At 50.4% G+C, this 27,602-nt stretch overlaps 5 protein-coding genes across 25 annotated transcripts; 2 read left to right on the top strand and 3 right to left on the bottom strand.

Moving 5' to 3' along the window:
- Nucleotides 1-485: 485 nt before the first annotated feature.
- Nucleotides 486-11,831, bottom strand: BAG6 (BAG cochaperone 6). 18 transcript variants are annotated; one of them, XM_079146680.1, is made up of 26 exons: nucleotides 11,573-11,831; nucleotides 10,818-10,938; nucleotides 9,302-9,419; nucleotides 8,991-9,187; nucleotides 8,701-8,754; nucleotides 8,463-8,537; nucleotides 7,639-7,877; nucleotides 6,891-7,020; nucleotides 6,239-6,436; nucleotides 5,765-6,017; nucleotides 5,374-5,451; nucleotides 5,155-5,262; nucleotides 4,916-5,028; nucleotides 4,718-4,805; nucleotides 4,237-4,520; nucleotides 3,555-3,843; nucleotides 3,223-3,392; nucleotides 2,985-3,038; nucleotides 2,751-2,853; nucleotides 2,538-2,662; nucleotides 2,235-2,381; nucleotides 2,077-2,136; nucleotides 1,820-1,963; nucleotides 1,632-1,739; nucleotides 994-1,140; nucleotides 525-711 (listed from the first exon to the last, which is right to left on the bottom strand). In XM_079146680.1, exons 2-26 carry the CDS (start codon nucleotides 10,923-10,925, stop codon nucleotides 616-618), a joined length of 3,486 nt encoding a protein of 1,161 aa, XP_079002806.1. In that variant the 5' UTR covers nucleotides 10,926-10,938; nucleotides 11,573-11,831; the 3' UTR covers nucleotides 525-615. The 18 variants fall into 18 exon arrangements, with proteins under 18 accessions (XP_079002803.1, XP_079002806.1, XP_079002807.1 ...); XM_079146681.1 differs by lacking the exon at nucleotides 11,573-11,831 and adding an exon at nucleotides 11,030-11,146; XM_079146677.1 differs by lacking the exon at nucleotides 11,573-11,831 and having other exon boundaries at nucleotides 486-711; nucleotides 998-1,140.
- A 369-nt stretch (nucleotides 11,832-12,200) lies between these two features.
- APOM (apolipoprotein M) lies at nucleotides 12,201-16,586 on the top strand. Of its 2 annotated transcripts, XM_079146688.1 has the most exons (8): nucleotides 12,201-12,475; nucleotides 14,158-14,336; nucleotides 14,612-14,659; nucleotides 15,050-15,204; nucleotides 15,487-15,560; nucleotides 15,651-15,749; nucleotides 15,936-16,034; nucleotides 16,443-16,586. In XM_079146688.1, exons 4-8 carry the CDS (start codon nucleotides 15,152-15,154, stop codon nucleotides 16,472-16,474), a joined length of 357 nt encoding a protein of 118 aa, XP_079002814.1. In that variant the 5' UTR covers nucleotides 12,201-12,475; nucleotides 14,158-14,336; nucleotides 14,612-14,659; nucleotides 15,050-15,151; the 3' UTR covers nucleotides 16,475-16,586. The 2 variants fall into 2 exon arrangements, with proteins under 2 accessions (XP_079002814.1, XP_079002813.1); XM_079146687.1 differs by lacking the exons at nucleotides 12,201-12,475; nucleotides 14,158-14,336 and having other exon boundaries at nucleotides 14,390-14,659.
- Nucleotides 16,587-17,034: 448 nt separating this feature from the next.
- LOC306665287 (uncharacterized protein C6orf47) lies at nucleotides 17,035-19,140 on the bottom strand. The gene has a single exon (XM_079146686.1). It carries the CDS (start codon nucleotides 18,281-18,283, stop codon nucleotides 17,402-17,404), a length of 882 nt encoding a protein of 293 aa, XP_079002812.1. The 5' UTR covers nucleotides 18,284-19,140; the 3' UTR covers nucleotides 17,035-17,401.
- A 941-nt stretch (nucleotides 19,141-20,081) lies between these two features.
- Nucleotides 20,082-23,296, bottom strand: GPANK1 (G-patch domain and ankyrin repeats 1). Of its 3 annotated transcripts, XM_079146356.1 has the most exons (5): nucleotides 23,236-23,296; nucleotides 22,799-23,144; nucleotides 22,291-22,451; nucleotides 21,342-21,972; nucleotides 20,082-20,696 (listed from the first exon to the last, which is right to left on the bottom strand). In XM_079146356.1, the coding sequence occupies exons 3-5, from the start codon at nucleotides 22,301-22,303 to the stop codon at nucleotides 20,252-20,254; spliced, it is 1,089 nt and encodes a 362-aa protein (XP_079002482.1). In that variant the 5' UTR covers nucleotides 22,304-22,451; nucleotides 22,799-23,144; nucleotides 23,236-23,296; the 3' UTR covers nucleotides 20,082-20,251. The 3 variants fall into 3 exon arrangements, with proteins under 3 accessions (XP_079002482.1, XP_079002483.1, XP_079002484.1); XM_079146357.1 differs by lacking the exon at nucleotides 23,236-23,296 and having other exon boundaries at nucleotides 22,789-23,229; XM_079146358.1 differs by lacking the exon at nucleotides 23,236-23,296 and having other exon boundaries at nucleotides 22,993-23,229.
- A 191-nt stretch (nucleotides 23,297-23,487) lies between these two features.
- On the top strand, nucleotides 23,488-27,558 carry CSNK2B (casein kinase 2 beta). Its single transcript, XM_079146359.1, has 7 exons — nucleotides 23,488-23,631; nucleotides 24,228-24,310; nucleotides 24,950-25,052; nucleotides 25,663-25,778; nucleotides 26,226-26,301; nucleotides 26,444-26,633; nucleotides 27,320-27,558. The coding sequence occupies exons 2-7, from the start codon at nucleotides 24,239-24,241 to the stop codon at nucleotides 27,408-27,410; spliced, it is 648 nt and encodes a 215-aa protein (XP_079002485.1). The 5' UTR covers nucleotides 23,488-23,631; nucleotides 24,228-24,238; the 3' UTR covers nucleotides 27,411-27,558.
- Nucleotides 27,559-27,602: the final 44 nt, after the last annotated feature.

The raw sequence follows: 27,602 nt of genomic DNA, 5'->3' as shown, positions 1-27,602 counted from the left end.
ATTATGCTTAAATAATTTTTAGATCTGAAATTAAATGTTTTCTGTTCTAATGTACACTTGGAACTCAGGTCTTCCATCTCAGGACTTGGTCTTTTGGTTTGCATGTAAAATGGATTTTTTGCCAGCTTGGTGGCACATGCCTATAATCCCAGCTGTATGCGAGCCTGAGGCAGGAGAATGCAAGTTCTGAGCCCAGCTTTAGCAACTTAGCAAGACCCTGTCAAAAAAAGGCTGGGATACAGCTCGGTTGCTGGGTTCAAAACAAGGCTTCCGGGGCTAGGGATGTGGTTCAGTGGTCAACTGCTTGCCTAGCCTGCATAAAGCCCAGGATTCAATTCCCAGCACTGCAAAATATGTAGGCTTACACATCTGCTACATGAATAAGAATAGCATGTGTATGCTCACTGGGATAATTACAAATTGTTCTACAGGATTGGGTTGAGGGAATCCTAGTTTAAAAAAAAAAAAAAAGCCATACAAAATTAAGGGACTTGATTGAACTAAACACCATTTGGAAACAAAAGAGCCAGGAAAATCCGACTTTTATTTCTTAAATACTGTGAAGGAAGAGGGGGAAAATGGTCCCCTGGTGAAGAAGGGCCATAGAGCAAAGAGCTAGGGATCATCAGCAAAGGCTCGATGGGCATTAGGGAAGCGCTGGGGGCTGTAGTTGGGATCTTCCTGCAGTCTTTTTTGTATATCAGACCGGAGCTAGAGAGAGAGAATAAGCAGGTCAGAGTAACACTGACCAAACCCCAAGATCCCAGCAAGCACACAAGACAATCCCCTCAAGAGTTAATGCTTTCCCCACCAACCACATTCTGTCAACAGCCCAATATGGCATCACTGAGACTTCCCAGATACAATGTGGGAAAATCTTCAAAAAGTGGCAGCCCCAAACTACCACTTCATCTCTGAAAGGATCCAGGAAGAGGGACCCTAGCCCAACCCCTCCCGCTAGACCATCCCTATTCTGCTTTAAGATGGGGGCACCTGCTGCCTGTAGCTCTCCTGAACCTCTGGTGCCTCCAGGTCCCGGCTCAGGCTCTCTGGGCTCGTCAGGGGCCGAGCTCCGGCTGCCTTAGCTGCCCGGCTCACGGCCTCTGAGAGAAGCAGCTGGGGGCCCTCACCCTGCATCGTCTGGGGGACGGGGTTAGGAGGGAAAAGAGGATCAACGTCAGATCCAGTGCCACCACCCAGCTCACCCTTTCCATAAGTCAACCACTGAGTGCCTATGCTAGAGGAAAGAAGGGGAACAGTTTTACATGTGGCCTTCCTAATTTGCCTCTGGCCAAATACAATGTTTGTACTAAACTTGCTCTTCAAAGCAAGGGCCAAATGGGGCAAGCCATCTGAGATTCTGAGCAAACTAATCCACAAAAGGAAGCCCACCTTAGAAAATGAGCCCTAGTCATTTGGGCATTAGGTAGCTGAGGGACTAAGACCACAAACATAGTAGTCTTATGTGGTTATATACCAACCACAAACCAGTCTGACTCCCAGAAAGGTTTTCTCATTAAATAAGCAGACTGAACTAGGAATAGCTCCTTCTAGCTCTAGAGTTTGATTTATCTAAGCATGATAAGGGAACCTGGATAGACAACAGATCCTCAGGGAAGAGGTAAACCAACCTTACGTCTCTTGGCAGGCATACCACTGAGGTAGGCATCACTCAGAGGTGGCTGCGGTTTCACCTTCCGCTGGCTCTGAATGTCCTGCTGGATAATAGGGACCCATTCCTGGGAAGGAAAGGATTGGAAAGTAATTCCCACAACCTGCAGCTCCTTAACCCAGAATTGGATCGCCTCCTGCCACTTACTGGGGGAACTGCAGCTGCCCAAGGTTCTGTCTCAGCTGAAGCTCCATCCTGTTCATCCTGAGAGCCCCCTTCAGGAGCAGGGGGTGGACCTCGAGACATGGCCTCCTCTGCTGTTGTTCCTGGGGCTGGGGAAGCATTCTCCCGCTGAGTTTCAGACAGTAAAAAGACCCAGACATCAGAATTCTTAGCCTCCAGCTCTCCTTTCCCTAATCCCTCTTCTCCACATTATCTGGTCCCTCAACCTCTCTCCCTCATACCTGAGGCTCAGGAGTTGTTCTTTCTGCTCCTTGAACTTCCATTGGCTCCTCAGAAAGTGGCTGTAAAATTGAACAGAGAAAGAAAACAAAACACAGGAACCTCAGATCTCTCCACTTTCTTCAAGTTCCCTGATCCCACAGCCCACTGGGTCCCTTACCTGGGGGGGATCACCAATCCTACGAACATATCTGAGGATGGCATCAGGGCCAACAGGCATGTGCTCCAGAACCACCTGAAGCCTTAGTCCCATCATAGTGGTCAGCCAGCTCACCAAGGATGGATTCACCCCACGAGACATACGACGCTGAGGGATAAAAGCAGACTTGGAACACACAACCCTCAACCAGCTCTTACAATTTTATCAGACTCAGAGTAATAGGTGGCAGTGTGGCAAGAAAAATAAAAACTACAAGATACCAAAGGAAACGAGACTAAGGATCTGGGGTTGCATGGTGCTTACAATTCGACCATTGATAACAGCAGCAAGCTCCATCTGCTGTCCCCCCAAGCAGTGCAGGTTTAGGGCCAGGCATTCAAATAAGCCCTGGTTACACAACTCCAGCAACCGGGCTCCAAATCCACTGTCTGTAGGCAAGACACGAGGAGGGAAGGCTGGTACCCAGCAGCCCTACACACCAAATGCCCCACTCACCCTGGACCAGCTAACCCTAACCTGTGCAATGCAGCACATGAGCAGCGATGCTATTAAACTGTTCTTGCAGAAATTCTAGGTTTGTCCGGATGATGTCCACACCTGGCTGAACTTGTACCAAAGACTGCAAGACAAGACACAAAAAAGATCCCCAAATCAGGAATCATAGACTGGAAACGGAGGAGGCCACCAAAGGGAGTATCACCTGCCCTGCCCAAACTCAGAACAGACGGGAAATAGCAAAGGGTCACTCACAAAACTCTCCCGCACATATTCTTCTAACCCGGTGATCAATGTGTGGGTTGCCATCTATAGGGGAACATCACAGGTTTAATCTCAAGCCTTGGGACTCGAGAACCCTCCCCTCCCCACCCCAACCCCTAATAAGGGCTTGAGCTGGGGCAGTTGTAGCTTTAACTGACAGATACAGTCAGGAATAACCAATTAGTAGTGGGAAGGAGGAGAGCTCTGAGGGGCCCAGGCTTGCATTTACCCGGATGTTACCGGGTGTGGGCTCCTGGCCACCCAAGTAATGCTGGTGGAAGAAAGAACGCAATTGGGGCTGGAGCCGCTGCAATGGCTGGAAATGCCCATGGAGAAGCATCACCACATCAACCATGGAGAAGTTCTGGCACAGGAGAGACAGCAGGGCTCCAAAGAATCCTGGGAACAGAAGCAGAAGTTAGCAATCATCTTTACCACCTAATCTGCCTCGTCCATCAGCTTCATCCCATCTTGCCAACAGCCATAAACAAAGGCTATCTACCTTCCCCTTAGCACCACCCTTTCTGGAGAAAACCAAGGTACTCCCTGCTCTTTTCTTACCAAGGGCACCATCAGCCCCAGGCTCAAAGATGTTGCTGGATCCACTGAGGCGTTGGATGAAAGCAGCAATGCTTTCGCTACTGCCAGCCCGAGCCCCCAAGGAGCCCAAGAGTGAGCTCAGCACACCCTGCACCACTGAGGTAAAAAACTCTGGTGGCAGACTCTCAGGACCCAGGCCTCCGGGACTCCCTGTGCCACCAGGAGACCCTGGTGGTGGCGTGGTCTGCTGTTCTGGGGCAGGGGGTGGGGGTGGAGGTGGTGGAGGAGGTGGAGGGGCTGTCTGCGTGGCCTGGCAAATAAAGAACAGAAAAAAAGGTGAGAACAGGGACAAAGACATAACATGGCACCAAGAGGGCACAAAACAACAGGGGTCTGGGAAAGTCTTAACTTCTTAAAGTAGAATACTCACACACAGGTATTCAACAACAAAGACTGAACAGTGAACTCTCTCCCTCTGAATAGGTTAGATCAGAAAGCAGTGACTTCACTATTTTTTTCTTAGAGTTTTTTTTTTCTCATCTCCAGAATAGAAGTTCAGAATCAATAGATTACCAGGTCTCTTTCCCTGCCATGTTACTAGAGGCTGTAACCCAATGGCTTTAGAATGGCAATGGAGTATTACTCCCTTTAGGTGGGTTGGGGGGACAGGAAGGATGAAATAAAAGGCAAGTCTGTCACTCACCTGCAAGAAATCAGTCATGCCCTGGAGAAAAGCGGGGACACCAGGCATCGCCACGGTGATGGTGGGAGAAGCCATGCCAGGCCCACCAGCCCCTGACCCTGTAGGCCCAAGCAGGTTCCCCAGAAGCTGAGAGAACTGAAGATCAGCTGTGGAGGACTGAGGAGGTGGAGGCTGAGCAGGGCCCCCAGGAGCAGGGCCAGCTGTGGTAGCTGTGTTGGTGGTACCGGCGCTAGCTGAAGCAGTGGCAGGGGCTGGAGGTGGAGCCATTCCTGGGGTCCCCTGAGCTGTCAGGAACCAACCAAAAGAAAGGTAAAATTTGAAGAAAGATCAGACGTCTATAATAGCCCCATTTTCAGCAAGAAAACAAGAACAAAGAACATACTGAAAGACTAGGAAGTACCTGTGAGCATCTAGAAAGGAAATATCAGATGTGAGAGTCATGAAACTCTTAAGTTTGAGGTGGGGAAGAATGAGGACTCACCCACAAGGACAGGCTGCATAAGAAGCTGCCCCACAAGGCCGCTCACCATCTGAGCCAACGAGGCATTGGTACCCAGCCCAGTACCCTGCTGGGGGCGGTGGGGGAGAGGAAAGGATTTCAATCCTGCCCTTCCCAAACATTGCCCCAAGATTCTCTCCCACGACTCTTCCCCACTGGAACTCTGCCACCCTTACTCACCAAAGCCCCAGAGACTGGGGGCCCTCCAGGATGAGAAGGTCGAGCCTGTGGAGGGGTGGGCCGGGCAATCACCACCCGTGTTGGAGCTGTTGGGAAGCCTGGCACCTGCTGTCCTGTGGGTAGCAGAGGAGAGAGACCAAAGAGAGCTGAGGGCCAAGCTATTGCCTGACAGCCAACAGTACCCACCACCATGGACTAGGCCCCACCTCCCAGGCCTCCCCTTCCAGGTGATTGATTACCTGCGGCCGCGGAGGCAACAGCTGCCACCATGGCCTGATGAGTGATCTGGTGGGCGACGGCGTGCATGAACTCAGGGGGCAGGGAGGGCAGCTGGATGAGGGTGGAGCCTGGGGGGCGGGTCTGATGTAACCTTGAACCTGGACCCCTGCAACCCACCCACTCAGCCCTACCCCTTTCTCTACCCAGAGCTCAGCCTGCTCTGATGTCCTTGTTCTTACCCAGGGTCTGGCCGTGACCAGGGGGTCCTAGGGAGCCAGTGGGAGCACTCGGGACACCACCAGGCTGTGTGCCAGAATCTGGGCAGGGAAAGAGAGTGACCCTGAGACCACTGGGGCCAAGGCCTAAGCATGCCCTCCTGAGAGCAGATGTCTTATAGACCACCATTTACAACCAAAAAGTCTGCCTTTCCTTCCTCTAGACAGGAACAATGTGACCTCTTTACCACAAAAACAAATTTCCAAGGACAAATTAGCCCCCTTCCTGCCCCTCCCGACACATGCCAACAACCAGCCCTGACCTTCCCAAACCCAATCCTTACTCCCTCATACCTCAACACCAAGCCCACACCTTCAGCCTGCTGTTCTCTGCCAGTCACTGACCCTAACTCACCTTGAATGTTCATGTGCATCATAACCACGGGTTCCACGCTCTGGTGGGATATCCGGATAACCCTTGGGTGGCTGGTGGCTGGCGGGGGAGCTGGCCCTGTGGGGGGAGCCCCCTCAGTTGAAGACTCAACAGTGGTAGAAGACGGGGCCAGGGACGAGGCCTGGCCAGGACCAGGGGGAGGTGCCTCTGCATTGGGAGTTGTAGGGGGGCGAGTCCCATTTCCTGTCATAGTCACAGTGGTCCCCACATTGATCTGAAAGAGAGAGATGGACAGGCAAAAGTGAGAAAAAACACTACAGCTTAATCCAAAGTACCCCTGCCTGCCATCTATCCCAAAATCCCCCATCCTTCATCACCATGTTTCCAAAGTTTTCTCCCTCTCTCCTCTCTACCCTCCTTTGAGCCCAATAATTGCTCTATATCATTCCATTACCCCCACTTCATCCTCTTTGGGGCCAAACTCCCATGACCCACCTGGATGGGAATGGCTGCTTGCTGGAGCACCATGGGAGTGGTGTAGTGAGACATGGGCCGGACCACATGCAGGTGTCGTGGGGGTGCACAAGCCAGGTTGCAGCGCAGGTCAGAGAGTGCCACAAAAGTGTTGCCCAGAAGCCGCAGGCTCTCCCCCACCAAGTTGATCAATCTCTGGTCTTCCTCACGGCCCTCTTGCTGTGTGTGCCACCAGGTCAAACACAGAAAAGTAGGAAATATTAAGCCCAATTCACCTCACTGACAACAGCAGTAATGCCTTCTGATGATCTAGCATGTCCTACGTCTTCAATTACATACTTGAAAGTTTCTACATAGCCCAAACCTTTGCAAGTCAATTCTATTTTATATGCAAAAGGAATTTCCTACTAAGACAAATTCTACAAAGGATCATACTAATCTCCCTTACTTTGTAAAACTCCTTAAACTAGTCACTTAGGGATACAAAGGGTGCCAGGACAGTGGGTACTGCAAAAATTACTGCCCTCTAAGGGAGGAAAGGTCATTTATGTGTCTAGAGGGATTTTGTTGCAATGCTATTTTGGGGGAGTAAAGGGTTATCTGCCTCAGTCTGTTCTGTTTCAGGAGTACAGGGGGGAGGGAAAGAGGTAGAGTAGGCCATCAAAGGGCTCACATTGTTGTTGTAGTCTGTGGTGGCAGCAGCACCCAGAACCTCATAGTAGCGCTGCAGGAAGGGCTGGAGGCGGCTCTCCAGCCGCTGCAGCTCCTGAAGCACCTCGACATACTCCGCTGGGGAAGGATGGCTGTGGACAACCCAAAGGGCAGTGAGCCAAGACTCCCTCAGTCCCTACCTTGCAGTCTAGAAATTATCTGCTCTGTCTCTTCCTGGCCTCCCAGACCCCTGGCCAATCCCTTCCTAGACTAGCAGAGCTTTTGTTCTTTACTCACATCCACAGGAAGATGGAGAGAAAAAAAAACGAAAGCTCTCATCTTCCCCACCACAATCTCATACCTATGATGGCAAGAAATTAACTCTAAAATGAGAGATGGAATCTGTGTGAAATCGAGAAAATTTTGTAGTATCAGAGATTGAGCCCAGGGACACTCTTATCACTTAACTATATCCTTAGTCCCCCCCACTTTTTTTTTTTAATTTTGAGACAAGGTCTTACTAAAATTGCCAAGGCTGGCCTTGAACTTGCAGCCTCTGGAGTCACTGGAATTATAGGCATGCACCACTGTGCTCAGGGGAGAGAAGAGCTTCTGCTCAGTTGCTAATTCTAACCTCATTTACCTCCAATGAGAGCCCCTCAACACTAACCCTACTAGACCCCCAAGAAACGGTTCCCCACCCACCATTCCTCTCCTGGTTCTCATATTATACTTAACCCCAACCCCCAAAGATCCCCTCCATCTCTCACTTGGGCGCATTTGTCTCTGGGGCAGGTGTAGGGCCCGCTGCAGCTTGGCCAGAAGGGGTGAGCTCTGGGCTCTGGGGTGGGGCATGCTCTTCCACTTCTTCTGCCTCCATGGGCTCCCGAGGAGATGCTTCATTTTCAGCTGATTCTGATGTTTGCGAGCTCAAGGCTACTGGCTCTGGAGCCACAGTCGACGTCTGTGGGGGTGGCTGACTGTGCTGTGCCTGGGGCCCCCCTCGACACTGAAAAGTGGGGGAGTCAGGACAACAAAAACAAGATGAAACTAAAGCAGATAACTCAGGCCAACTGGATATGAATGAAGACAGTGCTCCAACTAGGCTCCCTGAAGACAGAACTTTACATTTATTCTCTTTGACTCCCTAGCAATTAGTATAGGACTGGCATGAATTAGATACACAGCAAATAACTAATACTCGTAAACAAACAGTAAAAATTATAATTTTCTAACTTCTATAAGGATAAAAAAACACCATGGGTTGCAGCTACTATGCAAACTAATGAAGTTAGAGCATTCCCATGTTGAACATGACAGTTAAGAAATCAAGTGTGGAATGCTTTTTTTAACTGAAAAGATGCTATGCTGAGTTATCTAAGAAGTCTGAAACAAATTCCCCAGATAACAAGCATTGAGGATTGGCAGGGACAAGATAGCCTCACAAAGATACTTTTTTTCTGTACAAAAGAACAACTGCGGCGAAGAGACCAGATTAGGAAGGCAGAATCCTGTGGATGTGGCCAATCATGCCCCTACCCTCAGGCTATGAGAAGGGATGGGGGAGAAAACCTAGGCAAACCTGCCCACTTACCTCCATTCGGGATAATAAGGTCTGGATATCCCTGATCATGTGCTGAGCCATCACTAACCGGACCCGGGGCTCACTCTACGATAAAAAAAAGGGATAATCATGGCAGGACTGAGATGAAGCTATATGCTCCACCACCTATTAATCCAGGTCCCAGGCATCTCCTTGGCCAGGTCCACCCCCACCTCATGGCCTCCTTCTCCCAGATCCCCTTCCCTGACCCTCCCAGGCCCCTCAATACCTGAATCGGGGCCTGTTCCATGTTGATGTGAACATCCACAGCAGAGCCGTCACTCTGGGGAAAGGGTAAGGGAAGTTGCTCTGGGAGAAGCCAAAAACTAAGGCCTCCACACTTTTCAACTCATTCTGTGGAGCCCCACCCCTTTTTCTCAAAGACCAAGGCCAGTATCTGATCAGATACCTCCAAACCCAATCTCAAGACTGAGACACCTATCTAATGTGTTCCCTGCTACTAACACAACCAAAACTACCCCTCCCTACAAAACCCTTCCAAGTGAAACACAAGCTTACAGGAAGATTGAAGGTTCCAACCATGACATAGCTGTTGGCATTCCGGTCATGAACAGAGGCCCCAGGCCCCCGAGTACCAGGCAGGGGTCCCCCACCATGGGTGGCTGAGGTAGACCCTGTCCCAGAAGATGCTCCAGAAGGGAGCTGAGTCTGAGGAGGAGCTCGTTCCACCAGGTGGATAACCTTTCCCCCAACGTCTGCAAGAAAAAAAGATACACACCAAAACATTGCATGAACAGGTAAACCCATGGCTTTAGCTCATCCCTCTGAGTAGCAGCCTCAACCTCTGAACTGCCCTCCCATCCTCTTACTGTATTCCTGGAGCTTCTTATCATCTTGCAGAACTCGCCCCTGGTAAATGAGCCGTTGTTTCTCAGAGGGGATGCTGACAGAGGCAGCAATGTGCTCCTTAAACTCCTTTACATTCATCTATAAGGAGAAAGAATCATACACAGAAATCAGAATGGAGGAAAAAGAAGAGGGCCAACTGATTTGTGGAGGTAAGCAATAAAAACCATTAGAGAATAACTACCCAACTATTCTGATCATGAAGTATTAATTGTGAAAAGCACTGAACCAAGACAACATCTGTCAAAATACAGAATAAATTTAACAAAGCTCCAGGCATAAGGCCAGGAGAAAATACCAAGGATGAAGAACAAAAAGAGCCAACTAATAATCCTTCTCTCCTTCTGTGCCTAGCTTCCAAAAGAAAGTGTGTCTAGAGTGATCGGTGATCTCTTTTTTTTTTTTTTTTTTTGGTGCTGGGGATGGAACCCAGGGCCTTGTACTTACAAGGCAAGCACTCTACCAACTGAGCTATCTCCCCAGCCCAGTGATCCCTTCCTAAACACAAAATGATACCAGGAATTCATTTATCCCCTGTAATCTCAAAGACAAAAATAATGGCAAAGCTAGATGGGGTGGTACATGCCTATAATCCCAGCAACTTGGAAGGCTAAGGTAGAATTGCAAATTCAAGGCCAGCACCAGCCATTAACAAGACCAAGTTTCAAAAAAAACAGAAAGAAAGGCAAGGAGGATGGGGTAGAGATTTAGTTAAGGAAGACTAACCAGGAAGGTAAGAAAGGAGCAAAAGGCTGGGGATGTAGCTCAGCACTTGATCAGCATGTGCAAGGTACTGGGTATTTTCTCCTGGCCCAGCTATGCAAAAAAGAAAGGAAGCAAAAAAGAAAAGCACTTGTCCTAACTAGATAACTAGACAAACTCTTGGAAAATCTGGTCACAAAAACCTATGTGACTTTCTTAAATATGTGTCTTAAAATATCAGACCCACTAGCTCATGATTTTGTCTCCACAAATTACACAACGAAAAACGGGTAATTGTGTATATGGCATTAAACTCAAGAGACTCATATTATGCCACAGATGTTAGTAATTCCACTCAAGAATCTATTAGGGCTCTACCTGCATTATGGGTTCTGGTTTCTAGACTTTAAGTACAGTATACAGCTGCAATCAATTTGTTTATCAGAAACATTGAGGCCCCTGCATTATGTTTCCTTTCCCAAGGGCTAGAGCCATGAATGTTTCTTTGGGACAGGGTCAACCCATGATAACACAGGTTCCTCCTTCCTCTGTATTTTACTCTGAATTGAATTCTATCAAGGGGAAGGAAAGCAAAATAAAATCTGCCTCACTCAATAAACATATCTCACTCAACAAAATACATCAAAAGATGTTCTATCTAGACTATAAACAAAGGAATTAAAGAAAATTTTAAGACAAGAAAATCAAGCTCTTCCCCCTCACTCTAAGGGAGGAAGAGGAAGAGCTAATGGGTATCTTCCAGTTCAAGGGTCTCACCTGGGCCCCCACAATAAAGGTCCGAGTCTGAGAGTCCAAGGTCTTCACCAGCACCTCCAGGTTGTCAGGTTCCTCCATAGCGGTACTGGTAGTATCACTGGGCTCCATGGCGGCCAGCTCTCTAAGGAAGAACGAAGGGAGGGAGGTCCGCTGTCGCCCGTAGATTTTATATACCCGGAAGCCTCCCTGGCCCCGAATCTCCGCCCCAATACCTAAAAAGTTTCTCCTACACAAGCACACACACTCACACCCGCCCCCATCCCCCTTGTGATTCCGGGGCACAGGGAGAGAAACACAAAGGGCAGGAGATCGACGGCATAGGGAGCTGAAGGACAGGAGGTGGGAGGGGCTCCACAATGCCAATCACAATAAAGGAGGGCCAGTTGGGCTAGGAATCAGGGAAGGAAGCACGAGACCAGAGACCAGTGTCATCACCGGTCGCGATAGGGCAAGGGCCCCAGAAGTCGGCAAATTCTGGGACAACGCGAGAGCGGGGGTGGGGGTGGGGGTAGCGCCAGGCTCGGCGGAGAAAGTGGTTTCGCGCACGCGCGCCACGCCCATCGAACCCGCCGAAATCACTACACACCCAAGACGGCGGACACTTACGGGGGGCTGGACCGGCTAGCTGACTGCCCCCCTCTTCCGCCTTCCTCGGTGTTCCAGCAGAGCGGCGCAACCAACACGCGGCCACACACACATATACATACACACCCCACCACCCTGTGGCTCCGCCCCCCGACTCCCCCCCCCCGTACCGTCACTTCCGGTCTTCCCTAGCCTGCCACCGAAGGCCACTTCCGTTTCCCCGATAGTATTTGGGGATCTCGAGGCGGTACGTTCGGCTCCCCCAGGTCCCCAAGATTTACGTTTATGGGGCACGATGAGAAAGTTCGCGGCCCCAGGTAGTAAGCTCCTGGGGGAGAGACGGGCTGGGGCCGGCCTAGATGGGAAATAGCCGAGCACCCCGAGTAGCCACCGCCGCCGTCGCCCGGGGGACCGTAGTGCGCCTGCGTGAGTCGCATTACGCATGCGTAAGCATTTAAGCACCTCCCTACCCCCTCGCTGCCCACCCCCGGCTTGTGCCCTTTGCCTGTGAGCACGCTACAGCGATGGAAGGTTGAGGTGGCCATTATAAATACCTGAAAAAAAATAAGTCGACTCCATACCTTCTTCGAGAGACTCTGTGGCGGTTGTATGGATCGCGAAATCTGGAGTCTTGAGATTATGTCTTGTTATTATATTAAAAGTTTTGGCAGGCAGAGAATTTTGAGAGGCACGGTTCTAGCCACCTAAAACTCTCATTCTGCGGTCCTCAATGCGCCCTGTGTTCCGCGCCTCCGGAAGTCACTTTACCGTAGGAGGTTGTGGTTGGTTCGCTACCTACTTTGCGTTTTGTCAAGGCGTTGGGCAGAGATCGTTTTGGCCCTGTGGGGCGTTTTGCAGACTGTGGTGTCACGCTTGCCACTGGCAAAGTGTGGCTGAGGGGACATGCCATGTTTTAGGAAAGCTAAGCATGCCGCTTCTTTTCAGGACTTTTCAAGAAAAGGGACACCGCCGAATTTGAGAATTGGGAGCATATGGAGTCCGGCTGGATTGAAAGACAAGGCCCTGACAATCGGGGCTTGAAGGGCCCATCAAAGGGGGTTTCTTAGCCTCGGGTGATTACACTCTCTCTAGTCCTTATCTTTTCCTACCCCTTCTAGAATTCGTAGTTTATATCCAGGTGCCAGTACCATTTCAGTTAAGTTACATTAAAGCCGGGAGCGTTGGCTCACTTCTGTAATCCCAGCAATTCAGGAGGCTGCGACAGGAAGATGGCAAGTTGGAGACCAGCCTCAGCAATTTATTGAGACCCTGTCTCAAAATTAGAAAGGTGTGGGAATGTTGCTCAGTGGTAAAGCGCCCCTGGGTTAGATCCCCACTGGGGGGAAAAATATTCCAGTAAGCATCTGTTTACCGAGCATTTCTTTCGTTCCAGTCACTGCAAGTGTTACATATTGTCATGTTCTTAAGCCTTTCAAGGGCTCTGGGGTGCAGCTCAGTGGCAGAGCTCTTTGCTAGCATATGTGAAGCCTTGGGTTCATCCCAGCACCACATCAAACAAACAACAAAAGGGTTTTCAACATCTGAGATGGGTATTAATATCAATTTTATATGTGAATACACTTTAGGTGAGCCTAAGTAGAACTGGCAAATTCAGGCATAGCAAACTCAGGAGACTGAGCTCTTCTACTTTACTGCTCCAATAAATTGTTGTAGCATTTTAGTCTTCTATTTAATTTTTTTTCAAGGGCTTGTAATCCCAGCTACCCCAAAGACTGAGACATGAGTACTGCCAGTTCAAGACCAACCAGGACAACATAGTCAGACCCTGTCTCCAAAACAAAAAATTTTTCAAGGGCTGGGGTGTAAGTTAATGGTAGAGTACTGTATTAGTATACACAAACAAGGTCCTGGGTTCATCCCCAGTCCTGCAAAAATTAAATTTTTGAACACTACCCTAAATAGTATAATTAATTCTTATTTACACACCCATTGCCCAGATTGTTTTTTTTTGTTGTTGTTATTTTGTGTTTTCTTGCCATGCTGGTGATTGAACCCAGGGCCTTATGCTTTTGAGGCAAGGGTTCTTCCAACTGATCTATAACCCCAGCCGGGATTGTTTTGTTTTAACTAAATCACAAGCCCATAGCCAGTCTCACCTCTAAGGGCAAAACTTTTTTGTGGCAGCCCATGAGTTTTAAATAATTAAACATCTCATTGCATTAACTGCTTTATCCACTTGGCTCTATCCAATGACTGCCCCTTGACAATTCTTACCATCATTATTTGAGAATTCATTACCCACCAGAAAGTATAATAAGTTCTTTATAAACATTAATACTCATTACAGCAAATGCTTCTTTAGACTTACTATGTGCAGATCTTTGCAAAAGGCTTTACATGCATTCTTATTTAATCCTCTAAGACTGAAGATTTGCTCATTCTACAGATGAAAAATCAAGACAATTAATAAAATTGTCCCAGATCTAATATGAGAGTTTGAACCCAATCAGACAGCAATGCCATTTTCTTTGATCATTAGAATATGTGGTGTTTTGTAGTAATAAACATTGAATGAATTAACTTACTTATGTGTCAACAAGCTTTTCCAGGGTGTGTACGTACTGTTTCTACAATTATAAACTTCAGAGAAAAATCCACCCTGCCCCAGCAACTGGTTCATACCTGTTCCAAAGCACTGGAATTGTATTTCAATTATTTGTTTACACAACTAATTTTTCCTATACTTACTTCTTCAAGGCCAGGGATTGTGTCTTATTTGCTTTCATATCCACAGGGATTAGCCAGTTCCTGGCAAACAGCTGGGACTCAAAAGTTTCCTAAGTGAATGAATGAAAGACCCAATCAAGCCACTTCTCTTCAATGCAACACAATAGGACATGGGATAAAAGACCATGGACTTCTACCTGCAGGGCTCAGCTCTCCTCATAACTCCTGAGAGACCCTGGTGTGGTTGTATCCAGAAAAGGGGGAGGAAGGCCCACAAACTGTAGATAATCCAGGCTTGGGTTGGAAAACACGGTTGAAGTTATTCATTAGCAGGTAAAGGGGTCAAGGGTCGAGGCATGGGGGCTGGAAGCGAGTGGACTGAGCAGCCCGCAGTGAAGAGAGCAGTAAAGGCACCAGTCACCTCACGCAGACCACCAGCTCCTTCCCATCTGAAGATGTTCAATCAAATTTGGGCAGCTCTGCTCTACCTCTATGGCATTCTCCTTAATTCCATCTATCAGTGCCCTGAACACAATCAACTGACAACTCTGGGAGTGGATGATAAAGAGGTATGAACTGAGAATGGGGGATGCCTATGGTGGAAGCCTTAAGGGTCTTGGGTAGGTTGCCTAGGATGACCAGAAGCTATGTTGGAAAAAGGAGGAAGAAGGCATGAGTGTTTGGATGATGAAAGCAGGAATAAAAATATCAGTGTGGTAGCCATTGATGTGGAGACATGGAAGAATTGGAGAGTGGGGTAGCATGGTTACCCAGGTTGATTGCAGAAGGGCAAAGAGGAAAAGTTATTTCATGATTACTTGTCAGACCCCAGTCGGGAAGAGGAAGACGGCCAACACCTTCACCCCAAATCTTGCTGTGCTGACTGATGAAGCAGTTGTATGGATTCTGTGGTGGACCCATCAACCCACCCTCTTTTGCTCCCCTTATTGTCTCTCCAGTTCCCAGATCCCCACCTGGGCCAGTGGTATTTTATCGCAGGGGCAGCTCCCACCAAGGAGGAGTTGGCAACTTTTGACTCTGTGGACAACATTATCTTCAACATGGCTGCTGGCTCTGCCCCACTGCAGCTCCAGCTTCGTGCTGCCATCCGCATGTGAGTGGTGGGGAGGTAGAGGCATCAATAGTTGCACTCTCTGCCCAAAATATTAGCACCCACCCACTGGGTTCTTGGTCAGTATACCCGTGACTCTTAGCTCAGTGAATTCAATAGCTCTACCGGTTGCTCTCTGGAGAAAGAATGGGCCTAACCATCTCTTGGTAGCTTGAAACGCAAAGGGAGCCAGGCTTCAGCAAGGAACAAGATGAAATTAAAAAATGCTGGTACTGTGTGGGTTGGGGTAACACTCTTTCTTTCTTGCCATCATCATCTCTGCAGGAAAAATGGATTCTGTGTGCCCCGTGAATGGATTTATCACTTGACTGAAGGGAACACAGATCTCAGAACCGAAGGTTGGTTCCCACCAGCTCTCAACCACCCCAACCTCCCTAAGCTTGGTTTTGCATTTCTGTTCTCATTCATTCCCCACTCTGCTCTGACAGGCCGCCCTGACATGAAGACTGAGCTCTTCTCCAGCTCATGCCCTGGTGGAATTATGCTGAAAGAGACAGGCCAGGGTTACCAGCGCTTTCTCCTCTACAGTGAGTGAGAATGCAAAGCAGGGAGTATCAGTGAAACAAGGGAGGGTAGAAGGACTCCTGAGTCTGGGCCCTAACATCCTCCTAGAATGGGCTGAGTACTTCTATGAGGTCCTCCCCTGAGGGTTGCGGGGGAGAGTGTTGAGAAGCAGGGTCTTTGACTGGCCTGGCTGCACCCTGCCCTTCCAGATCGCTCACCACACCCTTCTGAGAAGTGTGTGGAAGAATTCCAGTCCTTGACCTCCTGCCTGGACTCCAAAGCCTTCTTACTAACTCCCAGGAATCAAGGTGAGGGGTTAAAGTCTTCCAGAAGAGGACTGGGACTCACCAAGTCTTCTGCAGGTGCTAGATGAGAGGCTCATGTGATGTTACCAGAGGGCATGGCCAAAGGCAGACATCATCTGAGTGGCTATGTGGTCACCTACACTTCTCATAGGCTATGATGGCATCATAGGGATATGACTAAGAGCTGTGATGTTATCTGAGGGGACCAGGATGGGCTCTGGGCTATTCAAAAGATAGGTATGGGTCTGGAGTGGATAAAGGGGGCAGAGTCAGATGCAAAGGAGAAAGGGCCTTTAAGAGCCCTTTGACATGGGGGAATAAAAGAGCACATTCTCCCCCCACCCCATCACCAAGAACCTTGTTTTCTCCCTGTACTGCCTTTCCATCCTCTTCTCTTTCCTCCCATCACAGAGGTCTGCAAACTGTCAGTAACTGACCTGTAACTTCATCTGTGCCCCCAGACCAATATGGTGGTAGTGGAATTGTTGGGGGAAAGAGAAGCTGGAGACTCCTGATTCCCTTTCAAGGAAAATAAAGATGATTTTTCACATCACATTCTGGGGCTCATCTCCAGACATCAATGTCACTACCCCTAATTCAGCAGTCCTCTAGACCCTCTGCCACCTAACCCAATTGGACGGCGTCAGGAAAGACACTGAGTGGCAGTACCTCTCAACATTGTAGTGGTGTATTTAGGATTTAGTGTTACACATTTATTGCTGAGTGAGCAAGCCCCTAACTCTGAGTGGGAACAAAAGACTCTAGTGCTCCCCCTGCAGCCTGTCTGAGCTGGTACTCCTGCCAATACTGCCTGTACTATCCCTGCTCCCTCTGACTCACATGAGCACCAGATCTTCCCTGCAGGCTTTGTCCAGGCCCCTAATTCACCCACATAGCAGCCCCATTCCTTCCTAGATGGCTCAGGTTCCAGGCTCCAAGGAACATCTTAGGTCTCTCAGCCACCCTCTTACTGTAGAAATCTCTATTGTGCCTTTCTGGTCTCTTTCCCCGCTGGAGAATTTGGAAGGGCAGGAAAAACCCTTTGGTATTTATTCTCCACTATCACTTTTTTTTTTTTTTTTTTTAAGTGGAGGTACAAAGAAAAAATATAGGTAGGAGAAATGTAAAAGCAAAAAGTAACAACAGCTGGTGAATCATAGGGCAATGCCCCACCATCCATAAACACATGTCTGTTCTCTCAGCTAAACAGCTCTGTTCTCTCCTGTGTATGAAAGGGAGCCCTCTGCCCTCATACTCTGGGGTTTCTTCCCAATCCCTGAGGTCCCTGTGCTTACAATCTGGGTCATGCTCCCCACTCTCCTGCTAAAGGCCACACTATCTTCACCTTTTGCCCCCAACCCACCCCACAGTCACAGCACCTTTCCTGGATCTCCCCTTTGCTCCTCACCCTCCCTCAGGGAACCCTCATCCTCCCAGTTAGTGGCCTCCTCATTCCCACTGGGCTCCCGGAGGCTGACAGCCAGCACCAGGGCCTGCAGGAGGCCAAAGAGGCAGGCAAAGTGTAGAGGGTGGGCAGTAAGTAGGCTCAGCACAGCATGGAGCCCATGCAGGGCAGCAAGGAAGGACAGTAGCCCGTGTATCCAGAGGCCCACTGGTCCTCGCAGGCCCAACGCATCCAAGACTGCCCGCAATGGCCGAGAGCATAGCGCCAGCAGGGCTGAAGCCAGCAGCTCCAGTAGGTGCAGGGTCAGGTTGGTGGAGATCTGCAGACATTCCTCTGGGCCCCCCAGGTACCGTGGGGGTGCCCCTGGTTCCCCCCGCAGCCAGCCCAGCAGCTTCTGATGCCGGCCAGGTTTCTCCACTGGGGCTTCTGGCCCAGGGGCACCCATTCCTCCTTCAAGAGACACCCCAGGTCTCCTGGTGCCACCTGAATCCACAGGATCCCATTCTAGTTTTGGAATGGCCCCTCCATCCTCCAGTCTCCCAGACTCTTGAGTGCTAGAGACAGTCTTGTCCCACTTGAGGGAATCCATTCTTTTGTTTCCCAGCTGCTCAACTTGGGGCTCCCTGCTTGGTTCTGGAGCAGCTCGGAAGCTCCTCAGTGTCCCTGAGTCCTTGGTCTTGGGAGGCCCCACATCTCCCATGGTTTCTGGGGCACTGTCCCAGTCACTCCCTGAATTCTCAGGGGAGCTGTCCACCCATTTGGGTTCTGGGGCAGGTGGGTCAGGCCTCGTGGGTTTCCGGCGGCCCCAAGGGTGAGGTAGCCAGCCACCAAGCCGTCGCAGGAACATGGTTGGGGTGTGTAATGAGCCCCCAAATCTGGTGCTACCTCCTGGCACTTCTTAGACTTTCAAGGTCTCCTCAGAAGGCAGAATCTGTTCAGGTTCAGAACAGGTTATCTGCTTGTTGATGCCGTTCTATTCTGAATTCAGAAGGGGATCCCCACTTCCCTGAATGGTCATGCAGCCTCAAAAGTGGCTAGTGGTTTTCTTCTCAGTTTTGAGGTAAAGAAGGGAGGCACACCCAAATTCATTCACCACCACAATCCCTACCCATAAGATTTCAAGAGTCTCAGGGTCTGACAAGACCGTGGTCACCCCTACAGTGTCCTCCGTGTTTCCAGATTTCCTTCCCAGGAGGCAGCACCCCAAGTTTCACTCACCAAGGCCACGCCACAAGGTGCCCCAGAAACTGAGGAGGCGGTGCTCCATCAAAGAAGGAAGGAAGGAAGGTGGCCCGGGGTCCTTTGGTCCTCCTAGATTTGAGAAGACTTAAACTGCTGCCCCAAGGGAGTTCAAGGAATAGAAAGTCTCCGTTGGGAGGTAGGTGGTAGGTGTCCAGGAAACTCCAGTCAGTGGCGTCCGACCCGATTAGGGGGCTATGATTCCTACAAAGTGGCCCTACCGGACCGCGAGGGCGCAACAGGGACGCGGCCTCCGCAAGGTCAGGACGGCGATCCTCCGAGATCCCAGTCGGGAGGCACAGCGCGGGCCTACGTGGGGACCCAGGCGTCCAGGCGCTGTGCGCGGGGACCGCTCCTGGGCCCAGCTTTGGGGCCGGGGCCTCGCGGAGCCGCCCGGAGTCGCGGAGCCCGGAAGCAGCTGCACCGGGACTGGAGGGACGGGCGGGGGCGGAGCCCGCAGATCGCGGGGCGGACCCTGAGGATCGATCTCCCCGCTACCCCCGCGCTTTCCTTGAGCGCGGCACCGCAGGCGGCGCAGGCGGCGGCGCGTATCCACGAAGGCCGGGACTAGAACCTAAGCCCAGTTCTTCGTTTTCACCTGGCAGAGGCACCTCGGTTCCCGTGCTTCTCAAAACTCGCCTACCCGCTGCCCTTGGGTTCTTCTGCATCCACCCCAATCCCCACACCCAGCACACACTCCATCTCTCACACTTCATGAAAGGCTTTTCCGGAAGGGAAAATTATGAGGTGAAATATTAAGACTGGAACAGTCCTTCTTTGTACCTCCATGCACGGATCTGTGAACTCTCCAGGTGCCTAGCACCTGGTATGAGCACAAGGGAGTGAGGGGGTGCTAGAGTGGCAAAATATGGGAAGAAAAACATAAGACAAATAGGATGTACTTCCTGCCCTCAGGAGCTTTCGGGCTGTGAAGTGAACTGACAAGTTTAGATTTGGGAGACCAGTTTGGCCCCAGCTCAAGCAGCATACAGTAAGGGTAGGCCCTATATTACCCAGGGCTCTTCCAGTAAGACCCTGAGACCAAGGTCCTTCCCTGACTTACCCTATGACACCCATTAGGTGATCAAATGACCACCTCCCCGTACTGAGCTCCTGTAAGGTTGGGAAAATCTTCACTGGTAGTCAGCATAGTATATGACCGTGTGTTTTTGAAATCAGTGAACTGGCTGGAGTAGTCAGAGGACCCTTTCTGGGGGAGGTGAGAATTATATGGCAATTTCAGAGTTCAGGGAGTTTGAAAGAATAGGTGGGGCACTCCCAGTAGGAGCTGGGATCTGCCAATCTGGCTTGGCAGTCACTTGGAGAGTGACTCTTCTGGCTCAGGTGAGACTTGCATATGATCCACAGACTTGTTTGGCTTCCTCACTAAAGATTTCAAAAAAGTGAAGAAACCATAATAGATATTTATTTGTCAACTCTCAGCCCCTCCTCACAAAATCAGTGTCCAATGATCAAAACCTGGCACCTGGGCAGATCCCAGAAAATATGTCAAAGGGCCCAAGTCAGAGGTAGAAGTTCAGACTTCAAAGCAGACCAGCATTAGACTTCATCAAAGTCAGAAATCGAGGTTCATGTACGTCCTCAGATCCCGCTCCCAGGCCCTGTCCTTCTCCTCTTGCTTTCTGATCTCCCTCTGGCTCAGTGTGGCCACTCGAGGGATTCTCTCTCTCCCAGACACAGCCTGGATATCCCGAGCTAAGAAGTGTGTGACTCGGGGCTGGGGTGCTGATCTGTAACCTAGTCCTTCTTGGTCCCTCTTGAGGACAGTGGGTATAGGATTGGCACGGCCCTCACCCCGGGGTCCCAGCCCCATTCCTGGTTCCCAGCCTCCCCTCAGCAGCAGCTTGAAGCCAGGACTGGAGGTGGGCACCCCAAGGGGAAGGTTAGGGGGCTGGGGACCCCTGGACAGTGACAGCAGATGAGCAGTGGAAGTGCAGTGGTTGGAGTCTTCAAAGTGAGCATCACAGGTCTCACAGTACTGAGGGGAGGAAGAAGGGAGCCTACAGAGAAAGAAGAAAAATGATTAAGAGCAGAAGTCAAAGGCAAAGAACTGAGGCCTTAGGGGGATGGCAGTGTGGGGCAGAATCCCTCCAGCTTTTCTGCTAAGAACTGCCTTCCTTCCCACTCAGCATCACCTTTTCTTTTTGTTCTGAGTAATGGGGATCAAACTGAAGGCCTCATGCATGCTGGGCAAACCCCGAGTCCCTCCCCACTAACAAAAGAGACCCAGATGGGAACAGCGGAAAGAAAAGTTGATAACCAAGTCTCACAAGGTCTTGGAAAAGGGACTAATAATGACTATAGCTAATATTTCTATAGTACATACTACATGGCAAGTACTATTCTAGCATTTGTATATATTAACCCATTGAATCCTAAAAACAACCTCATGAGAAAGGTGTTCTTATAACTCCCATTTCTTAGTTGGGGAAACTTAAATATGTAGACATTCAGTTTCTTCCAAATAAATGGTATCAGAATTTAAATCCAAGGACTTCATGTCCATAACCATTCTAGTATACTACCTTATCAATCTACCCTGAAGGATAAGGTGACCACTTAAGCTGTCTAGGGCTTCTGGTGTGGGGTGGCCAGGAAAGGCAGAATACAGTGAAAGGAGGGTATGGGCTAAGGTTCCCCCTCACCTAAGGTTCTCTGGGCTCCTTGTCTCTCCATGGCTCTCCCTGATCATCTGGGCCACCTTAGGAAAGCCTGCTTCTTCAGCCAGCTGAGCAGCATCCCTGCCACCCAGCTCACAGACACCCACCCAGGCAGCCCCTCGGCCCAGGAGATAGTGCACAGCAGCACCCTGGCCAGCTCGGGCAGCACACATCAGGGGGGTCCACCAGAAGGCATCCCGAGCATTGATATTCCCTCCAGCTCCCCCTGCCTCACAGGGCTCCAACAGCCTTCGAAGTTCTGCTAGGTCCCCCTCTTGGGCAGCCTTCAATATCCACTGGGTCATTTTGTCATCAGCTTCAAGGGATCTCCTTTGTCCGTGTCTTCCTGATACTCCTGCTGCCACTGCTTCTGTTGCAGTCTCCCTCGTCATTCTTCTTTTCTTCCTCTTTTTCTTCCTGACAGGATGAGGCTGAGATCTCTGGGATTCAGGTACACTGCTCTCATCTGCAATCAGTGCCTCATAGAAAGCCCGGGCTGCAGTCCCATCCAGGATGGGCTCTGGCTTTTCAGGCTGCAACTGCTGTTGCCCATCTTTCCATAGGTCACTGGAGTCTGTGGCTGGGGTGAACGTGATGAGAGATAGCCCGGACATGGCTTTTGGGAGAATTGAAAAAATGTAACAAGAGAAGGATGAGACAAACAACCCAACCCCTAATGTCCCCTGTAGTGACCAGTACCACCTCCAGGGATCTGCTGGGAGGAGGAAAGATGGCCTTGGAATCAACAACACGCTCCTGCTCCAAAACTAACTCCACAACCTAAAGCCCTGCAGGGCCGAAAGGCCATGGGCCACATGTGAAAACACTAGAAAAACAGACCCTGTGGTTTTCCAGTGGCAGAGCGCTTGCAAGCATAAGGTCCTGGGTTCAATGTGCAGCACTGTGAAGAAAAAAACAAACCTCTAATACATACCATTAAGGAGCATCAACCCGGCCCTTTAATTCTTGCTTGATCCCATTTCGGGGTCTCCTCTTCCCAAAACCAGACGTGACATTTTTTCGGAGTATCTCGGGGAGAGGCTCCTGTCTTCGTTGCTTGGTAGCTTCCGTACAGCAAAATGGCGCTACTCTAGGCTGAAGAGTTGACAAACAGCTTAGACGCGTGCGTGACGACACTAACAACACAACACCCAAAAGGCGGCTTCCCGCGCTGGAACCTTTCCAAGTATACGCTCAAAGCACCGCGTGCCTAGGTAGCACGAGGACCCAGGAGTTCTGTCGGTTGAGGTCCTACTTTTACATAACGCCCCCACAATGCCCTTCGCGGCCCTCGATGTGGCCCCCCGCTACAATTCATTTCCTGGAGCTGGGAAACCATTCTCCGGTTTAAAGAAAGGCCCTGAGAAGGCAGAAGGAAACCTGTGGAATGCCGAGAAGCCGTGAAATGAAAAAACGTCACGTTGTCCCTCACCATTACTGACCAGGGTTCGAAGAACACACTTAAAAGCCTGCAGCAGAACGCTCCATTCAAGCCCTAAGAGGAAATGGAGAAGTGCAAAGGGACGAACAGAATGGCTGGCGCCACCTCAGGTTAGCACATTGGACCATCCCGGTTCTCAAACCGCTCAGCTCAAGCACACCGATCCAAGTCCCTCAGAATGGAGCCCGGTCGCACCTCCGGCCTTACGCCAGATCCCGGGTGAACATGGGTCCGTCGAGGGCTCTAGCGGCGGGCCCGACTCGGAGGAGGAACCTGATGGCAATAAGGGCCCAGTAGATCGGCTTAGGATGGAATCAGTCCGCAGGGCTGTAGCGCCGAGCCGGGACCTGAGGGGAAAAGTGTGAGAGAGAAGAGGAGGGATCAGTCAGCTTGCTCCAGTCCCCGCCCTCTCCCGGCCCCTCAGTCCAGTGAGCTCACGATTGTATTTCCCAGGCTCCCTGGCCCCGAACGCCGTACTTGGTTTCCGCTTCCGGTGGTGCCTCGCTGAGCCCCGCCCTCTGGTCGTCGTTCGCGTGAGCCTCGCGACACCAGGGTCGTGCGCAGGTTCTCCTGGGATTCGTAGTTCGCTCTCCACTCGTATCGCTAGTTTTTATCTATACTAGGGACCCCATCTCCCGGCGTCCACCGAGGCGACCGACCATTGGCGCTTGCGCGTTGCCCTCTTCCCAACCTCCCATTTCCACTCTCCCCCCCACCCCACCCCCCCACTTCGCCTGCCGCGGTCGGGTCCGCGGCCTGCGCTATAGCGGTCGCCGCCGTTCCTTAGAAGCAGCAACCCCTTCCCCCACCCCGGTCCCGTTCCCCAACCAGGAGGTGAGTCTGAGGTCGTCTCCGTGCTAGTCCCCTGTCCCTGGGCGCGGCACATGGGGTCTTTGCGCCTTGGTGTGGGGGCGAGGAAGGAAGTTACCCGGTCCAGCACCGAAGAGGGAGGGAGGGAGGGAGGGAGGGAGGCCCGAGGGCCGGCGGTGTTATGTGGGTACTCCGGTAAAAGGGACCTGACGGCCATCCTTAGCCGGTGAGAAAAGATGGGATCCGGCCCTTAGAAAGAATAAACTTCAGAACCCTTGGGAAAGACGCTGAGGACATGCAGACACCTGCGGTGGTAGGGAGCCCAAGCCGAGGGCCCTGCTAAAGCTGACACAAAGGGGAGAGGTCAGGGAGTGTCAGAGTGGATAGGGCAGGTGGGTCAGTACCTGCAGTTTCTCACAAGTGGTGATACTTAAGAGAATTTCCCACCTCGCCGAAAAGAGGCAGACGTGTAAATAAGAGAGGCGGGAGAGGGTTGCTTCAGGACCTGGGATCCTTTGAGAAAGGGTGGCCCCAAATTCTTCCGTGTCGGAGTGTGGGAGGAGGGAGGATACCAGAGGCAGACAGGGAGAGCTTGGGCTTACATAGACTTTATTTTCCAGCTGACGTGAAGATGAGTAGCTCAGAGGAGGTGTCCTGGATTTCCTGGTTCTGTGGGCTCCGTGGCAATGAATTCTTCTGTGAAGTGAGTTCTTTTCAGCCTCCCTAATTGCCAACTCCACACGTCCTTCAGCTTCTACACACTTCTTAGATGCATCTATGTGCACTCCTTCTGGTCAAGGAAAGGTCTTACCAGTAGTTCTCCACTAACCTGTGAAGAAGAGGCATGACTGGGGACCTGCCACCCTGTAGCAGTATAACATTGGATTGGTTAATTTATCTTATTACTAAGATGGTATGTTGATAGTGTCTATCTTTGGTAGCTGTTAAGAAGTCTGAAATGCTGCATGTTAAGGTCTGTGTAATGTACAAGACTGTGTGTTAATGTAAGGGGTTTAACAACTTTCAGACACCAAGTAGTTCAGTCTCCATTGTCATCACAGAGCCAGATGTCTCTAAGTAGAGGAAAAAATTTGTTCCTAGAGATGAGGGGTAGAAGAAGAAATAGGGATCTTGAAAGGAAAGTCTCTGTAAGGAGAGGGCTGTACCTGCTTATCCTTAGAAAAGCCAGAGCTTTTGTGAGAGGGTGAATGTAAACTGGCAGGAGATACTCAAGTACTTCTGTCAGGTTGGGAGTGAGGAACTAGGGGAACAGGTACAGTTTACCCAAGTCAAAGCTGGGCATTCTGACACAGATTCTCGCTTGACTTCTGTATTCTGACAGGTGGATGAAGACTATATCCAGGACAAATTTAATCTTACTGGACTCAATGAGCAGGTGCCTCACTATCGACAAGCTCTAGACATGATCTTGGACCTGGAGCCTGGTGAGGCATCTTCAGGGTTTTGTGTGTGTGTGTGTGTGTGTGTGTGTGTGTGTGTGCGTGTGTGCGTGTGTGCGCGCGCGCGTGTGTGTGCACGCATACATGTGTCTTCTTTTCTCTTCTAATCCCTATCGATTTCTTGAGCTTTTAAATTTCCTTTGGGTTCTCTACTTCCCCTAACCCCAAATTCCCTGCTTTATTTTGATCCCCTATCTGACTTGCCTCATTATGTGATGGTAACACTGATTCCCATGCCCTCTGAAGTTATAACTCATGTTTGTTCCATTATGCCAGTTTCCTCATTTATGATCTCTTTTTCCTGCCTTGCACCTTTTAGTCTAGACTGACTGACATCTTTGTGTTTATGTGTTAAGAAGGGTGTAGGGAGGGAGAAGAGAGCAGGGACTGAAAAAGTGTGGAGAGAAAGCAGAGCTGCTTTGAGTTGGTGAAAAGGTCAGAGGACCAGTTTTCTGGTTCAGATGCCAGGTGATGAATGGGGTGGGGCTCAATTGTGGGCACTGGACAAGCTGAGTAGCCTCTGATCCCTAGGGGTGGATGGGTATCTAGGAAAGCTGAAAAACAGGTAGTTGCATCTGGCCGGCACACATTGCAGATGAAGAGCTGGAAGACAACCCCAACCAGAGTGACCTGATTGAGCAGGCAGCTGAGATGCTGTATGGATTGATCCACGCCCGCTACATCCTCACCAACCGTGGCATCGCCCAGATGGTGAGGCCTCTTTGCTCCCACTTGACTCCTTCTGAGGCAACAAGGGAAACAGGTTCCTTTGGCAATAAGTCACCATTGGGAATGGTTTCATCTCAGTCAAGGAATTTAGCTGAGAAGAGAGGAAGAATCAGGTCCTAGGCCTGGCGATTGAATCTCACTGGGGGTTGTGCTGAAGGGACTGTTTTCAGAGAGGGAGTAGAGAGCTTAGACAAGGATTGTTATAGATTGCCTCTTCCTTAGGGAACAAATAGCAGATGGCAATGATGTTCTGCAGCCTGCCCAACTGGAGGAAAGGCAGCAGAGGAGCCTAAGGGCCCATCTGGGCCAGAGAAAGGGCTTCTGGTCAGAGGTGGGAGGTGGGAGGGACAGAGTGATGTTGGTTGAGGAAAGGCTTGCCTCTTCTCATCACACTTACCCGCCAACTCCCTTCCATTTTATTCACCTCAGTTGGAAAAGTACCAGCAGGGGGACTTTGGCTACTGTCCCCGTGTGTACTGTGAGAACCAGCCAATGCTTCCCATCGGTGAGTGTTGAAGAAGGGAGAGGAGGGTACCATATGTCAGTCCTCCAAGAAGTTGGGACTCAGCAGGTTGGTGCCTGAGTCTTGTGGGGAGGTTGGGCAGAGTTGGGGGTTACCTGGCCTGCAGAGTCTGGCTCTCTCCCAGGTCTTTCAGACATCCCAGGCGAGGCCATGGTGAAGCTCTACTGCCCCAAGTGCATGGATGTGTACACACCCAAGTCATCGAGGCACCATCACACGGATGGCGCCTACTTCGGCACCGGTTTCCCTCACATGCTCTTCATGGTGCATCCAGAATACCGGCCCAAGCGACCTGCCAACCAGTTTGTGCCCAGGTGGGGATCAGGGGCAGAATCACTAAGGGTCAAAGGAAAGTCCCAGGATTCCGAGAGAAAAGGGAGGTCAGGGATAGCCCTTTCTTGAGGCCTGCTTTTCCAAAGCAGGGCTTCTTCCTGCTGAATGATTTTGGGGCAGTTATTTGATTGCCTGTGCCTCAATTTCCTTGTCTATCAAACCAGGGATGCTAATAGCATATACCTAGCTGATAGTACTTTTCTGTTTTTGTTTTTTTGTACATGGTACTGGGGATCGAACCCAGAACCTGGGACATGTTAGGCAAGTACTGTACCACTGAACTACACCCCAGCCCTTCTTTTTTAAATTTAATTTTGAGGCAACTTCTCTCTAAGGTACCCATGCTTGCCTCACAAACTTATGTCCTCCTGCCTCTTGGTGGCTGAGATTACAAAAGTGTGACACCATGCTTGTTTTGAGTCTTGCCCAAGCTGGCCTCAAAACTCCCCAGTAGCTGAAACTATAGGGAGCATCACCACACCTGGTCTGAAATTTTAGTTATAATGAATGTTTAAGATATATTTCCAAATATTCATAAACAAAGCTTGGGAACCACTGTTCTCAAGCATTGATCAGGCCCATGGAGGAGCTGGGATAGAGAGGTGGGAATCAGGCAGGGCCAAGTTTGGGCTAATCCTGCTGCCTCTCTGACCTCTGCCCTGGCCAGGCTCTACGGCTTCAAGATCCATCCGATGGCTTACCAGCTGCAGCTCCAAGCCGCCAGCAACTTCAAGAGCCCAGTCAAGACGATTCGCTGATTCCCTACCCCACCATGTCCCTCACTCAGTCTTTAACACCTCCATTCCTTTGCGGCCACCCTTTCAGGAACCCTCTGGTTTTTAGTTTAAATTAAAGGAGTCATTATTGTGGTGGGAATATGAAATAAAGTGGAAGAAAAGGCTGTGAGTTAGTCTGCTGGTGCTTGTGGTTGTGGAAGGGATGGTGGTAGT

Source organism: Sciurus vulgaris (genome assembly GCF_902686455.1).
Source record: "Sciurus vulgaris genome assembly, chromosome: 7".
Classification (NCBI taxonomy): Eukaryota; Metazoa; Chordata; class Mammalia; order Rodentia; family Sciuridae; genus Sciurus; species Sciurus vulgaris.
Note: the sequence above shows the minus strand (reverse complement) of the source record. Positions and strands in the feature narration are given on the sequence as shown.